The sequence below is a fragment of the Myotis daubentonii genome, chromosome 12 (genome assembly GCF_963259705.1).
Source record: "Myotis daubentonii chromosome 12, mMyoDau2.1, whole genome shotgun sequence".
Lineage (NCBI taxonomy): Eukaryota > Metazoa > Chordata > Mammalia > Chiroptera > Vespertilionidae > Myotis > Myotis daubentonii.
In genome coordinates this window covers 42,176,200-42,191,600 of record NC_081851.1, presented here as the reverse complement: position 1 = coordinate 42,191,600, position 15,401 = coordinate 42,176,200, and the positions used below count along the sequence as shown (strand labels likewise).

The 15,401-nt window shown below is 39.6% G+C and overlaps 1 protein-coding gene across 1 annotated transcript in view; it reads right to left on the bottom strand.

Moving 5' to 3' along the window:
* RAB1A (RAB1A, member RAS oncogene family) overlaps positions 1–15,401 on the bottom strand; it is a 41,060-nt gene that overhangs the window by 1,830 nt on the left and 23,829 nt on the right. The window contains exons 3-5 of the mRNA XM_059659646.1: positions 11,787–11,882; positions 1,790–1,885; positions 254–385 (exon numbers count right to left, since the gene is read on the bottom strand). Of these exons, the coding sequence (XP_059515629.1) occupies positions 254–385; positions 1,790–1,885; positions 11,787–11,882 (324 nt within the window). The remainder of the gene's footprint in view (positions 1–253; positions 386–1,789; positions 1,886–11,786; positions 11,883–15,401) is intronic.

Here is a 15,401-nt window from a genome sequence, read left to right as displayed (position 1 = left end):
CTAAGAGAATAATAAAGCACAATTAACACTGAAAAAATCTTTTTCACTTTTAGTGCATTTCTGTCTAAAATGGGCAGTGAGGAAAGACTAAGTTCACTGAATCCAAACAGATACCATTAAAAAATTGTCATTTCAAAGTATTCTAGTGCACATTTTAAAAGCAAAAGGTGGTTGTGATCATTGCATGACTCCCCACTACATAATTCAAATTCAGTGCCTTCAAATTCAGTTTGAAAATCAACTTTAAACATACCTTTGCTGTTGTGTAGTCTACTACTTTCTTTGTGGTCAGATCACATTTGTTCCCTACCAACAACTTGTTGACGTTTTCACTGGCATAACGATCTATTTCCTGCAGCCACTGTTTAACATTATTGAAGGACTCCTAAGAAGACAGACAGTTTTAAGGATGATAATATAGCTCTGTTCTATAATATAACAACTGTTCTAATGAAGCAAGTGATAAAAGAAGTGTTTTCTTAAGAAGAGTTAATGAAGCAACTCCAGCTATAAGATAATTACTATACTGCTGGCTTAGAAGTAAACTGGTAATATTACAATGACTATCCTTACCTAAATAAATTAGAATTTGAAGGCTTGAGGATAAAAACACCTTATTTGACAGAGAAATACAGCTCAGCATCAAACTATAGCTCAAGCAAATTTGATAAATTTGAATTGAAATTGATTATTTTGGTTTATGAATAGATTGTTACTACTAGAGACAAAAAATATTAAATAAATGGGTCCAAAGATGCTTGGGGTGTTTTTTTACCACAATCATATTAATGAGAAGAAATTTTTTTTACGTATTTCATGGTAATGACATGAGATTTGAAATTAGCATCATTTTTCTCCTGTTGTATCACTCACCCAATACTTCTCAAGGCATTGAATCTAAACTATTATGATTCCAGTTATCTCTTAATTAACTATATCATAGTTGAAGTGACACCATTTGCTACAAGAAAAGTAAGTTCTAAACACTTATCTTTTATTCTTTGATAGAAAAAAAAAACTTGAAATTTTCTAATTTTCTGATCAACAATTCTTATGGTCCTTGGACTACTAGTACATTCTTCACGCTATCCCTATACCCCCACCACCCCTTCTCTCAAAAGCTAATCTTCAGATATTCTTTATCTTCCTAAAATCTTCCTTTAGCTCAACCTATCGAGAATATCCTCCACAGGCAGACTCATAATCTTGTTTTTTGGCAATTCTAACAAGTCTAACTACTAGGCAAATTTGTTAATATTTAATACCAAGAACATGGTATAAGCCAAATAACAACAGCTCACTATAAACTCTTGTCAAAACGATCAGTTTTTTAGTTGGTAATAAATATAACCAAGGTCCCTGAAAGCAAATGTAAAACCAAATACTAAATCAGGGGTCCTCAAACTACGGCCCGCGGGCCACATGCAAATACAAATACTGTATTTGTTCCCGTTTTGTTTTTTTTACTTCAAAATAAGATATGTGCAGTGTGCATAGGAATTTGTTCATAGTTTTTTTTTAAACTATAGTCCGGCCCTCCAACGGTCTGAGGGACGGTGAACTGGCCCCCTGTTTAAAAAGTTTGAGGACCCCTGTACTAAATTTTCTATTTACTTAAGGGAAATATGACATTTTAGCTGACCAATTCATTAGGTGCCCAAATAATGTTTGTGATTCACTTATTTGGAAGTGGACAAAGTTTTTGTCCATATAAATAAAATGGATGGCTATTTATCAAATAGTAACTTCCTACTTGGTCGCTGTAACACAATTTCCTCCTGGAACTTACCTGATCTGTCACATCATACACAACTATGATGCCATGGGCTCCTCTGTAATAACTGGAGGTGATTGTTCGAAATCTTTCTTGGCCTGCTGTGTCCCACTATTATAAAATAATCAAGAAATCCAAACAATTCCATTAAGTTAGAGTTGGGGAAAGGGGCAGGAGGAGGGGGAACAGTTTAGTTTGTTTACATGTGTACAGAAACGACCAGGATTTGATATGGAAACATTAGCCCCCAATGCTCACACTACTAAACTGCATGATAACTGCCAAATACCTGAAGGTCCAGAAAAGACGCTAGTGCCTACAATTTAGCTTATGTTATGCTACCAATATTACACCAGCTCTTTGAGATTAGGAACTACATCATACTTTTCATACTCCCTACCATTCTTAGAATTGTGCAAAACATTCGGAATGACTGCATAAACAGGTTGACTTGATTAGGAAGGCTGCTGCCCTTACATCCCTTTAACACACATAAGACAATATCATTTGCTAGCATGTTTTAGCATCATGGAATGCACTGAAAGGATCTAATTAAGATAACTACCAGTCAAAATAGCACTTTAACCATCTCTGGAAAGTATTACCTTAATCCTAGGGAAAACAATGTAAAGATAATGATTCAAAATACTTTCATAAAATTCATTTTAAAAGCAATTTGCCACACTTCACCATTTAGACTTAAACACCAAAAACAAATACTCATTTAGATTACTATATTAAAATTCTGGGTTTAAAAAAAACCTGAAAGGAAACTTATAGTTACTGTAAAAATAAATGGACTTGAAGTTTATGACAAGTGAAGATCAAGATGCAATAGCCTTTATAGGGAGATTATAAAGTTCTGGAGTATATCTGTGAACATGGCATTGATCCTCTTTGTTTTAAATGGCAAAATTAAAAAAAAAAAAAACTGCTTCAGGAGCACTCAGTGAAATCACTTTCTTTTCCAGCGGACAAAGAGCTGTTAAATTCAAATTGGGGGGAAATTTTAATACAGCCAGGATATTAGATAATATTGAGGCCTTAGTGTCCGTTTTGCTAGATGTGATAAATGTTTACATAGGAAAATAGAGATGCATACCATCCTATGCTTGGAGTAAAATATAATGTCTGTAATTTAACATACTCCAGGGCCGTGGTTGGCAAACCGCAGCTCGCGAGCCACATGCGGCTCTTTGGCCCCTTCAGTGTGGCTCTTCCACAATGAAGAGCTTCACCAGAACAAAATCAAAGCTATTAATAACACTTAGCAAAATTATTTTGGTGTACATAGGAATAAATATTGTTGATAAATATTGTTGATATTTTAGAGATTTTTTGTGCATAAAGGGAATTTACATTCACATGATTGCAATGCTGCTGTTATGCTGTATATGTTCACACTGATAATATTAGTGTTATTTCCATTTCAGAAATAAAAAAAAACCAAGGGTCTGAGACAATCTATGCAAAGTTATAGCTTAGTTAAAGGCAGTTCTGAAGCGAAATGGCTAGAAACTTGGAGATTGTTCTAATAATGTAGATAAAGGGTTAATAGAGACCCAGATCAGGGTAGTAGCAACTTAAATGAATTTATATAAAAGATATTGAAGGAAAAATGAAACGGACTTGGTGATTAATAATATAGGGGGCAGAGAAAGCAGAAGAGGCAAAGGTAACCGCGGAGATTTTAAACCAAAGAGAATGAACAAAGAGGGATTGGCATTGCTAGATGTGGGGAAGTTGGAAGAGGAAGCTAGTGGCAGAAATTTCAGAGCAGATTAAGTTAGTTTCTCAACATGTTGGATTTGAGGTCACCAGTAAACACCCATTAGGACAGAGGAGGGACAGTTGAGAGCCACTAATACAAAGGCCCTGGCATGGAATCAGTCACCTGGAACAGAGCAAAGCCCCAAGACCTGGACCCCAGCTTAGTGCCCCCCAATCAGGGAGTGAGAAAGAGGAATGAGATGAAGTGGAATGAGAAGGAGTACCACAGTACAGTGGGATCGCCAAAGGGAAGGGGGTTGGGGGGTGGGGTAGGGTGACAGGGCCACGAAGTTTCAATCACACTGAACATGCACGCCCGCACGTGGTATTTTGTGGAAGAGCCACACTCAAGGGGCCAAAGAGCCGCATGTGGCTCGCGAGCCACAGTTTGCCGACCATGGGGCTATGTTAATCATTTCTCTCTGTAACCTAGAACCTCTTGGGATTGCCTGGCGTAACGTAAGCATGTCCATAAATGAGTCATCAATGAACAATCACAGAAGGATGCCTTCATGCTGTGGGTCTGGCTCCCGTACCTGCCCTGGCCTACTGAATGTTTTGTAATCACTAATTCTGAGAAAGACCCAGAGGGCACACTTAAAAAGGAAAAGCTGAAAGGATAATTAAAATATAGATCAACATAATGATTTTGAAAGACCCAGAAAACTTGGAAGGATAATTCAAGCCTTGCAAGATGAAATGTAATGGGTTTAAAGTAAAATCTGCCCAGCCGAAATGGCTCAGTGATTGAGCGTCAGGAGGTCACAGTTTGATTCCAGTCAGGGAATATACCTGGTTTCAGGCTTGATCCCCAGCGTGGGGCATGCAGGAGGCAGCCAACCAATGATTCTCTCATCATTGATGTTTTTATCTCTCCCTCTCTGAAACCAATACAAATATATTTTAAAAAGCAAATAAAAGTAAAATCTAGCATTCAGATTTAAAAGCTATAGTCATGAAGTATAAGACTTTCTAAAAAGTTACAAACCCAAAGCGATAAAATCCAAACTAGTAAGTAATTTAACTGAGATAGCAAATGTTGTTAAATTCAGGTGTTTTTTTCCCCCCTATCCTTGAATGGATTAGTTATGAGAAAAGGCCATGAGTCCCTGTCATCCAAGAGGGGAAAAAATAAATAAATTCAGAATCCAAATTAAGGGAGGATTTACCTCATAGTCCACACTGGCTAGATTATGTATCGTACTTTATTTCAGGAGTCCATCTTAATAAAAGGCACTTATAAAATGCAAAAGTAACTCAAATTGTAAAAGATTCTGAAAACATGATTCCAGAAAGGAAACACTGACTTCAGATGTAGAGATTGTGATAAGATTAACACAAAGGGCAAGCTGGGCAGTACTGACACCCTCCCACAACCACCTCAAAATTACAACTAAACTACAGAACCACCACCATTCAAAACCACCTGAAATATCGAAGTCCTACAACTAAGTATATAAAGAAGCCACATCAACACTGATAGGAGGGATGGAGACACAGAAAGGGTTGGGCTGGTCCAACACCCCTGAGGGGAAAGGGATACCAGCCCCACACCAGGCCCCCCAACCCACGGTTCCAGTGCCAGGAAGAGAAATTGCCATAACTTCTGGCTATAAAAACCGGAAGGGATTGTGGCTGAGTGAAACAGAGGACTGCTAGAATCCCAGGCAACTCCTTTTTTCTTTTTTTAATATATTTTTATTTATTTCAGAGAGGGAGATAGATAAAGACATCAATGATGAGAGAAAATCATTAATCTGCTGGGTCCTGCACAACCTCTACTGGGGATTGAGCCCATAACTCAGGCATGTGTCCTGACCAGGGATCGAACCGTGACCTCCTGGTTCATAGATCAATGCTCAACCACTGAACCACACCAGCCGGGCCTAGGCAGTTCCTAATAAAGGGCCCAAGCATGGACTTACTCTGACTCACTTGCTCTAAGCTCCAGCGCTGGGGCAGAGCTTGAAAGGCTCTAGGGATATACAAGGAGGAACTGAATTGTCTGGCATCAGGGTGAGAGCTAGAGGGGCAGCTTTCTCCCAGACAGAAGTGCTGGCAGAGGCTATTTTTCCTTTGCTTAGCTCTCCCTGCACAGAGATGTCAGACAGGTGCCATATCTGAGTCTCCATCAACCTGGCTGTCACTGTCTTCTCCATCCCCAGAACCCATGATTCCCTGAGACTCTGCCCCACCCAACTTGCAGGCCCACTCAAGCTGTTTCCAGTGACTTTCCCAGTGGAATGGCCTGTCTTGGCTCATGCCTCAGGCTTTCCTAAAACCTTTTAAACAAGCAGCATCTGGCCTCAACATGCTTCATACAATCTTGCTAAGTGGCCCCAGGCCCAATACCAGTGGCAGCAGCTGGGTCTCTCCTGAGCATTTCTAAGACCAGCACAAGCAGCAGTCATCTGCAGGTCATTTTGTAGCTCATGCCAGGAGGCACTGGACAGAACATAAGTGGCGACTGACATTGGCCTGCACCTCCCAGGAGGAACCCATGAACAGCTGTAGATCACAATGAAGCACTACCCAATCACCTCCACAAGTGACACACTCAAGAGGCAGACTCGGCAGCATTGGACGTAAATCCCTCTCCATAAGGTGGACTCCTGCACAGCTGACCCTCCACCGTGTATTCACAGCCTGTCCTTGTAGCCAGTAAGCCCATGAGTAAATCCCTCCCACTGACATGCCAATAGCAACCAACGCTCAACTACAAGAGGGTGTACATAGCCCACACAAGGGGTGCGCTTGGAGTGACACTGGACTCTACAGCACACCTACTACATTAAGCTACTCTATCAAGCCTGGGAGACCTAGCAGCTCTACCTAATACAAAGAAACAAACATGGGGGTTGGGGGGCTCTGCCAAAATGAGAAGAAACATGTTCCAAATGAAAGAACAAAACAAAACTAGAGAAAAACAACTAAACAAAATGGAGGCAAGCAATCTATTAGATGTAAAATTCAAAACACTGGTTATAAGAATGCTCAATGAACTTAGAGAAAAAAATAGATGAACTTAGTGAAAACATAAAAAGACATGGAAACCATAAAAAAGAATATACTAATTGAAATGAATAATTTACAGGGAATCAATAGTAAAATACATGTAGCCAAGAATCAAATCAGTGATTTGGAATAAAAGCAACAAACAAACAAACAACAAAAAACTCTCAAGAAAACACCCAATCCAAAGAATAAAAAGAAAAAAGATAGTGTAAGGAGCCTCTGAACAACTTCAAGCATACCAACATTTGCATCATGGGGGTGCTGGAAGGAGAAGAGAGAGAGCAAGAAATTGAAAACCTATGTGAAAACATGGTGACAGAAAATTTCCCTAACCTTGTGAAGGAAATAGACATACAAATCCAGAAAGTACAGAAAGTCCCAAACAAGATGAACCCAAAGAGGCTCATACCAAGACACATAATTAAAATACAAAAGGTTAAAGACAAAGAGAATCTTAAAAGAAGGAAGAAAAGTCCAACTGGTGTGGCTCAGTGGTTGAGCACAACCTATGAACCAGGAGGTCATGTTTGATTCCCGTTCAGGGCACATGCCCAGGTTGTGGGCTTGATCACCAGTAGGGGATGCAGGAGGCAGCCAATTAATTATCTCACATCACTGATGTCTCTGTATCTCTCTCCCTCTTCCTTCCTCTCTGAATTCAATAAAAAGGCAGCAAGAAAAAAGCAGATAACTACAAGGGAGCTCCCATAAGAATATCTGCTGGTTTCTCAAAAGAAACTTCCCAAGCCAGAAGGAATTGGCAAGAAATATTCAAAGTGATGAAAAGGAAGGATCTACAACCAATATTACTCTACCCAATAAAGCTACCATTGAGAATCAAAGAATAAAGGGCATCCCAGACAAGAAAAAGCTAAAGTTCATCACCACCAAACCAGTATTGCATGAAATGTTAAAGGATCTTCTTTAAAAAAGAGAAGAAAAAAAAGATTAAAAATATGAACAATAAAATGGCAATAAATACATATCTGTCAACATCTAAAAAACAAAATAAACAAGCAGAGCAGAAACAGACTCATAGACAAAACATTTTGATGTTTGCCAGATGGGAGGGGGGTTGGGGGGATGGGTCAAAAAGGGGAAGGGATTATTAAGAAGTACAAATTGATAGTTAAGAATAGTCATGGGGATGTAAAGTGCAGCAAAAAGGATATAATCAATAATATTCTAGTAACTATGGTATAAGATGGGTACAAGATTTATCCGGATAATCACTTAGTAAATTATTTGTGTAATCACTGGTTGTACACCTGAAACAAATATAATACATTATATGTCAAATGTAATTAAAAAATAAAAAATTTTTTAAAAATAAAGATTACAAAATAAAAATAAAGGGCAATAAAATAAAATAAAATAAATAAAGGAAGGTGCCAACAGAAAAGAAATTAATCTCATTCAGGAAGCTCCAAAAGGCAGAGGAATAAGAGCTAGAAGTGAACGGAAACTGGCTTCAGCTCAACATAAAGAGTTAACAATTAGAGGTTATTTACAAATGGAACTAGCTTATTTGAAAAACTGGCGAGCTTCCCAAAAATGTTCAAATAGGGAAAGGAAATTACTCCCAAAGACAAAGAAAGACTCAAAGAATGACCTATTATGAACCATTCCAGCCACAAGAAAGTAGCACTATATGAATGTTTCACAAATATATATTCAAACCTTATGGAGACCAATAATCACACATACAACCATTTCACATCAGTAGTTAAGAAGCTTGGGTGCAGCTTAGAGAAACATGCTTCTTACTTTAGGTGGTGCCAAGTATAAAGTTCTACATATAATTGGGGGGGATCAATATGGAAGGCTGGTTTAAAGTATTTCACACACACTCAGAAAATTATATACTTGCAAGTCCTAATTTGGAATGCCAAGTGTGTTAACTTATAGCAAAACCAACAGTTCTTTTTTAATGTACCTTTTTCCCCCTCATCAGAGTCATATAAGGGAGGAACTAAAAAAATATTACCTCTCTGGAAAAATGTCATATCTTCAGTAACATTTGTATACAATAGTCCCTCCTTTATCCATGGTTTCAGATACCAGCAGACAACCGTGGTTAAAAAAACTTTAAATGGAAATTCCAGAAATAATTCTGAAGTTTTAAATTGCATGCTGTTCTGAGCTGTGCCAGAAATCTTGCATCATTACACTCAGTCCTACCCCTGACCTGAATCATCCCCTTCATTCAGCATATCTAACTCACTTCATCACGTAGGCACTGTATCATCTTGAGAGACCACATTCACATATCTCTTACTATAGTACTAGGGGCCCAGTGCACGAATTCATGCACCTTGAAAGGAACTGTGGGGGGCCCAGAGGCTGCGGTAGGTACAGGGGCGGGTCTCGGCCCATCCTCCGTGCCCCTGCCTGGCCCCTCCCACCGCGTCCCCCGGTCCCCTGTCTGCTGGCAACCCCGCTTCTGCTGCCACAGTTCCCATGCGCTGACAGTGGCGCAGAGCAATTGTGGCCGGTGCCAGCAGCGGGTGGAAACCGGGCCGGCACCATCAGCAGGTGTGAGTGGTGGCTGCTGCTCCTATCACCCCTCAGGAGCAGGGGGAGATGGAGAAGCCCTCAGGGGAGATCAGGGCTGGCAACCGCCACTCGCACGCACTGATGGCGCTAAGTGATCGGGACCGGCACCGGGCACCAGCAGTGGATATGAGCAATGGCTCTGGCGCCAGCTGTGGGTGCAAGCAGGGCCAGCGCTGGCAGCAGGTGTGAGTGACTGGAGGGACTGTGGTAGGTGGGAACAAAGAATTTTCAGTAACCACCAGAGGCTCACCCTGATGACAGCGATCGGCGCTCCGCCTTAGTCTGGCACTTCCACTAACCTGCTCCACCACCACGCCGTGGCCAACACCCACCATGTTCTGCATGAGACCCCTGGTGGTCAGCGCACATCATAGCAACCGGTTGTTCCGCTGTTCAGTCTATTTGCATATTAGCCTTTTATTATATAGTATACTAAAGGCCCAATGCACGAAATTTGTGCCAGAGTAGGCCTTCCTTTCCCCGGCTGCCGGCACTGGCTTCCCTCTGGCACCTGGGACCCGGGCTTCCCTCACAGCCCCGACTTTGTCCGGAAGGACATCCAGTCTAATTAGCATATTATGCTTTCATTATTATAGATTTATTATTATAGACTAGGGGCCCGGTGCACGAAATTCGTGCACTGGGTATGGGGGGGGGGGGCAGAGGGGAGTGTCCCTCAGCCCAGCCTGCCCCCTCTCACATACTGGGAAGCCCTCAGGCGTTGACCCCCATCACCCTCCAATCACAGGATCGGCCCCTTGCCCAGGCCTGACGCCTCTGGCCTAGGCGTCCGGCCCGGGCAGCGGGGACCTGCAGTGGCAGCGGCCCCGCGATCGTGGGCTTCGCTTTAGGCCCAGGCAAGGGACCCCTAGCTCCTGGGACTGCCAGCTTCGACCGTGCCCAGCTCCCATCGCTGGCTCCACCCCTACTTCCTGCTATCACTGGCCAGGGCGGAAAAGGCACCTGATTCTCCAATCATGGCTGGGGGGCAGGGCCTGCCCCCCAGCTCTTAGCTCCCCCCTGGGTTTCCGATCACTGTCAGTGGCAGGGGGCTTCTTCCTGCTTTCCCTTTCGCCTCCCTGCATTGTGCCTACATATGCAAATTAACCGCCATCTTGTTGGCAGTTAACTGCCAATCTTAGTTGGCAGTTAATTTGCATATAGCCCTGATTAGCCAATGAAAAGGGTATCGTTGTACGCCAATTACCATTTTTCTCTTTTATTAGTATAGATTGTTAATATCATACTGTGCCTTATTTATAAACTTTATCATAGGTGTGTGTATATAGCATAGGGAAAAAACAGTATATATAGGGTTCTATACTATCTGTGGTTTCAGACATCCCCTGGGGGTCTTAGAATAAGGGGGGACTACTGTACTGCCCAAAAGTTTACAAAGGGCTTTCACATACCTTATTGTATACACATACACAAAGCTACCAGATTTGGTTCTCACAATTACCTTATTTGTTCATAAATCAAGTATTTTCACATTCATTTTGGATATAAGAAACAGTCTCAGGAAAAAGGCTAAAGTTAAACCCATAACTCTATAACTAGTAAATACCAGAATGAAGATATCAAATCCAAGTTTTCTGACTCCAAATCCAGAATTCCCAGTTCAGTGTATTACCAATTCCATAAATAAGAACAGTCACTAGTTTTCTATGTTACTTAATACTAATAGCCAGCTCTAAAAGATATTCAGAGATTATTTTTAAAGACCACAGATATGTCCACATTGATTGTCCCAGACCCATATTGAAGTGATAATAATTGAACTACTACAATTGCCTACTTTTAATTTGGGGTTGGGGTTGTAAGGATAGATAAGGGGACTAGGATGGAACAAGGACACAAAATATTGAAGGCAGAGCTATGGGCCACTTGGTTCTGCTACGAACTATAGGCAAATAATAAAATCAGCATCAATTTCTGAGTTATGCAACAAATTAGAAAAGCTAAGTTCCTTTCAGATAAAATTCTGTTTCTAAGAGTTGGTAAATAGTACGTAATAAATACAACAGAAATAAAAAAAATACAGCTGACCCTTGAATAACCCAGAAGTTAGAGATGCCAACCATCAGTGCAAAAATTCGCCAATAACTTAAGTCTGTCCTCCACATGTGTGGATTCCCAACCACCAGATGACCCTTGAACAATCTGGGTTTGAACTGCCTAGGTCAAATGAACTGCATGAGTCAACTGGGAAAAAATCGGTGTATAAGTGGGTCTGCACAGTTAACACTCACATTGTTCAAGGGTCAACTGTACTCAATTAAGCCACATATGAAGAACCTCTCCCTAGGTTTCTTTTCATGTTCCATAGTACTCAACACAGTAAAAGACATAGACAAAATGCTCAACATACTTTTGCTATAAGACAAGGTAAAGTTCAACTTAGACCCCACTGATAAAAGCACAAGAAAAAGAACAAGTTTGACTTAAAACATGTATTTCTCTGCTTTATGAATAGGAAATTCAATGAGGAAGATAATCTTAGACAAGTCATTTTTAATCTGAACAATTCTTATTCTACCATTCTATTATGGATGCATGATGTTTAAAATACTTCAAATTTAATTTTGTTAAATATTAAAAAATAAATAATACATTCTAAATTTCTCAAAATAATTTCTTTTCAAAAATTTCTAGTTCAAAAATTACTTACTATTTGAAGCTTGATCGTTTTCCCATCTAATTCTATAGTTCTTATTTTGAAATCCACACCAATAGTGCTGATGTAACTTTCTGTATACGTATCATCCTGAAGAGAAAAATAGTTCATGATTAAAATTAATGTTCAATACTAGAGTAAATAAGAAAACAGTGCTAACTTTTATATACAAAGTTGATAAGGTTAAAAGGTATAACATGTTGAGAACAACCACTCCAACCTGCTCCAGTATTTACTTCATGTTTTGATTAAAAGCACTATTTAACAGTTTTTTCTTAATATTTTGTTCAATAACTATTCTTTAATTTTTTCACACATTTCTTGGCGAATTATTTACATATGTCACATAGGAAAAGGTTTTATATTTTCAATGATGAATAATTTTCCTAATTGCTAATCAGTGAAACTCTAGCTCCTCCCTACCCACAAATCCCACTTATTCACCACAAATTAATGACCATGTCACTCTCCTCTTCTGGATTTTTTAGAAATCAATTTTATTTCCTAGTTATGACTTTTTCAAATTCTCACAATATAAAATGTATCCTTTTAAAGTGTACAGTTCAGCCCTAACCGGTTTGGCTCATTGGATAGAGCGTCAGCCTGCGGACTCAAGGGTCCCAGGTTCGAGTCCGGTCAAGGGCATGTACCTTGGTTGTGGGCACATCCCCAGTAGGGAGCATTCAGGAGGCAGCTGATCGATGTTTCTCTCTCATCGATGTTTCTAACTCTCTATCCCTCTCCCTTCCTCTCTGTAAAAAAATCAATAAAAGAAAAAAATCAATAAAATATATTTTTTAAAAAATAAAGTGTACAGTTCAATGGTTTTGTTTAGTATATCCACAGGGTTTTGCAACCTACACCATTATTTAACTCCAGAACATTTTCATCATCCTGTGATGAAACTCTGTACCTAGTAGCAGTCACTCTCCATTTCCTTCTCTTCCCCTAGGCCCTGGAAACCACTAATCTACTTTATGTTTTTATGGATTTGCCTATTCTGAACATTTCATAAGATTGGAATCATACAGTATGTGGCCTTTCGTGTTAGCTTCTTTAACTTAGCATAAAGTTTTCCAGGTTCATCCATATTATAGCATGTATTAGTTCTTCTTCATTCCTTTTTTTTAAAAAATATATTTGTATTGATTTCAGGGAGGAAGGGAGAGGGAGAGAGATATAGAAACATCAATGATGAGAGAGAATCATTGATTGGCTGCCTCCTGCATGCCCCCTACTGGGGATCGAGCCCGCAACCTGGGCATATGCCCTGATCAGGAATCGAACTGGTGACCTCTTGGTTCCTGGGTCTACCCTCAATCACTGAGCCACACCTGGCTGGGCATACTTCATTCCTTTTTTATGGCTGAATAATATACACTGAGTGGCCAGATTATTATGACCGGCCAGATTATTATGACCACCCCATCAGTACAATGAAGTGAATTAGTTATGCAAATAATAATAATAATAATAATAATAATAATAATAAAGCACTGAGAGTATTTTCTTAGGAAGTTTTCAATATTCAGTATTTTTGCAAGTGTCAATGAAGTACTGATGGGGTGGTCATAATAATCTGGCCACTCAGTGTCTATTGTATGGATATGCCACATTTTGTTTATCCACTCATTAGTTGATGGACATCTGGTTGTTTCTACTTTTGGCTATTATAAATAATGCTATGAACATTTGTGCATAAGCTTTTATGTGAACAATGTTTAACCCAATGTTAAACTTTAAAAATTGTACCTGTTTTTCTCAAGTTATCTGTTTTGACATTTTACTCAGAATGGAAACAAAACTCTTAATGCTTGTGAAAAGATACATGGAGAGATCAAGCTATCAACACCTAAACCCACTGAACAATCTTAGCAAGCACAAAGTACCACTTAAGTATTCTGACAAAAAAGATGGCCCTAAATCTAATCAAAGGATAGATAAGGGGACTAGGATGGAAGGATAGATAAAACTATTTACTAAAACTATTAAAAGTAACATTATCAAACAGAACTTCCTTTGATGATGGAGTTTCTATAAGCTGAGCTAGCTAATACAGTAGCCACTAGCCCCAAGTGGCAACTGAGTAAAAGGAACTGAGTTTTTAATTTTATTCAGTTTTAATTGGTTTCCATTTAAATAGCTGCATGGGGCTAGTAGATACCATAAGGATAACACAGCTCTGGGGGTTTACTTCCAATTACAGAAACATGAGGAATTTGAACAAGTTTAAAGACACCACAAGGAAGCAAAGTGACAAATCTAAAATACTGAACGATCTATAGGAAAACTTCCCTGGTTTCTGAAAAAAGTAAATGACAAGAAAAACACATAAAAAAGAGGAGGTTAGGCCCTAACTGGTTTGGCTCAGTGGATAGAGCATTGGTCTGAGGACCGAAAGGTCCTGGGTTCAATTCCGGTCAGGGGCACATGCCTGGGTTGTGGTCTCGATCCCCAGTTGGGGGCATGCAGGAGGCAGCCGATTGGTGGTTCTCTCTCATCACTAATGTTTCTATCTTTCTCCCCCCTCTCACTTCCTCTCTGAAATCAATTAAAAAATAAATAAAATGAAAAAAAGAGGAGGTTGGGAAAACTAGGTTAAGAGACTAAGCAGCAAAATAACTAAATGGGACCATGTATGGATGGAACCATGTGTGGACCAAGTATGAATACTAATTCAAATCAACCATAATACCAATACTTCTGAGACAATCGGGGAGATTTATTTTCTAAGTTAACAATGGCAATGTTATTTGATATGAAAATGTCCAGTTTTTGGAAGTTCATACAAAAGTACGTAGAGCAGTGGTTCTCAACCTTCTGGCCCTTTTAATACAGTTCCTCATGCTGTGACCCAACCATAAAATTATTTTCATTGCTACTTCATAACTGTAATGTTGCTACTGTTATGAATCGTAATGTAAATATCTGATATGCAGGATGGTCTTAGGCGACCCCTGTGAAAGGGTCGTTCGACCCCCAGAGGGGTCGCGACCCACAGGTTGAGAACCGTTGACATAGAAGGAGCCAACACTTGAGATCTGCATTACAACACTCCAACAAAAAGGGGAAAATGAGAGTGTGAACAACTCTTGATAATGCAGAATCTGACCATACATAGGGTTAAAAAAACCCACAAAACTCTAGAGAAAACTGTAGCCCTGGCTGCTGTCCTCAATTGGTTAAGCATCATCCCATACACCAAAAGGTTGCAGGCTGAATCCTGGGTATGGAACTTGCAAGGAGGCAGCTGATGGATGATGTGCTCTCACATCAATGTCTCTCTGTCTCTCTCTGTCTCTGTCTCTCTCTCTCTTAAAAAAAAAAATCAATAAGAATATCTTTTTAAATTATAAAATGTGATCAGAGGGAGGGAGTTCTAAGGGACTTAATCTCCTCATAGATTCACACTTGTGCACATGCAGAACCATTGGGTAAAAGAATACATTTAAAAGCATTGACTGCAATTTGACAAAATGCTCCTCATCACTAGATATTCATTTTGAAATTATTTATTTTTAATTGCATATCTAATAAGTAACAGGCACTGTAGAAAGTGGATAGAGAACAAAATGAATACAATAAACATTCACTTAGCACTTCTACATG